The sequence below is a fragment of the Mus pahari genome, chromosome 20, assembly GCF_900095145.1.
Source record: "Mus pahari chromosome 20, PAHARI_EIJ_v1.1, whole genome shotgun sequence".
Classification (NCBI taxonomy): domain Eukaryota; kingdom Metazoa; phylum Chordata; class Mammalia; order Rodentia; family Muridae; genus Mus; species Mus pahari.
Window position 1 is genome coordinate 46,595,668 of NC_034609.1, and position 1,254 is coordinate 46,596,921.

Below are 1,254 nucleotides of genomic sequence, written 5' to 3' on the forward strand. Positions count from 1 at the left end.
TTTTTGGTTTTTCGAGTCAGGGTTTCTCTGTGTAGCCCTGGCTGTCCTGGAACTCACTCTGTAGACCAGGCTGGCCTCGAACTCAGAGATCCACCTGCCTCTGCCTCCCCAGTGCTGGGATTAAAGGCCTGCGCCACCATGCCTGGCCCTAGATATTTTCTTATTTTTACATTTCAAATGTTATCCCCTTTCCTGGTTCCCCCTTCAAAAACCCTATCCTCTCCCTCCTACCCCTGCTCCCTTCTCCCGATTCCTGGCCCTGACATTCCCCAACCCACCCACTCCCGATTCCTGGCCCTGGCGTTCCCCTACACTGGGGTATAGAGCCTTCACAGACCAAGGGCCTCTCTTCCCAGTGATGACTGACTAGGCTGTCCTAATTGGTACTGTCTTAACCAGTCCTGTAGAGCAGATGACTTGAGCCCACCTGCCCGCCCTGGGTGTGAGCCATCACACCATGATCAGGCCAGAGCTTCGCACGGCTCCATGCCTACGCTGTAAGTCCCAGTTCTTAGGGTGACGGCAGGAGGTAGATCCCTTGACTCTTTAACTCCTGTCACTGAATCTTCTTCTTGCCCCTCAGCTCACAAGTATGTCCCCAGGGCCATTCTGGTGGACTTGGAACCTGGAACCATGGACAGCGTTCGGTCTGGCGCCTTTGGACACCTATTCAGGCCCGACAACTTTATCTTTGGTAAGTTCCCCTGCTCCAGCCTCTGATGGCAGAAACCTGGGCCTGGAGAAGCCAGGTCGACATACAGAGGCAGAATGTCTGAAGGATATAAAGTCAGCTACTGTCCCTGGGACCCTCCCTGCAGCGTGAAAGGGACCTTCCCATTCTACAGCGGGTGTTGGCGGTCCTGAGAAAGGATCCTGTGTAGGAAATCATCCCTCTCACATATTTTACAAAGAATGAAGTACAAAACACAGGAAGAGTTACAGATGTATGTGGACAAATCTAGGGTCTCCGGAGGGACTTGAGTATATGAGCCTGTGTTTAGAGGCCATGATGGGGCTGCAGAGATGGCTCAGTGGTTAAGAGCACTGACTGCTCTTCCAGAGGTCCTGAGTTCAAATCCCAGCAACCACATAGTGGCTCACAACCATCTGTAATGGGATTCAGTGCCCCCCCCTTTTTTTTTTCTTTCTTTTTTTTTTTTTTTTTTTGGTTTTTCGAGACGGGTTTTCTCTGTATAGCCCTGGCTGTCCTGGAACTCACTTTGTAGACCAGGCTGGCCTCGAACTCAGAAATCC

The 1,254-nt window shown here is 51.7% G+C and overlaps 1 protein-coding gene across 1 annotated transcript in view; it reads left to right on the forward strand.

The window, feature by feature from the left end:
- Positions 1 to 1,254, forward strand: part of Tubb3 (tubulin beta 3 class III) — a 9,967-nt gene that overhangs the window by 6,069 nt on the left and 2,644 nt on the right. The window contains exon 3 of the mRNA XM_021220839.2: positions 584 to 694. Coding sequence (XP_021076498.1) covers positions 584 to 694 — 111 coding nt within the window. The remainder of the gene's footprint in view (positions 1 to 583; positions 695 to 1,254) is intronic.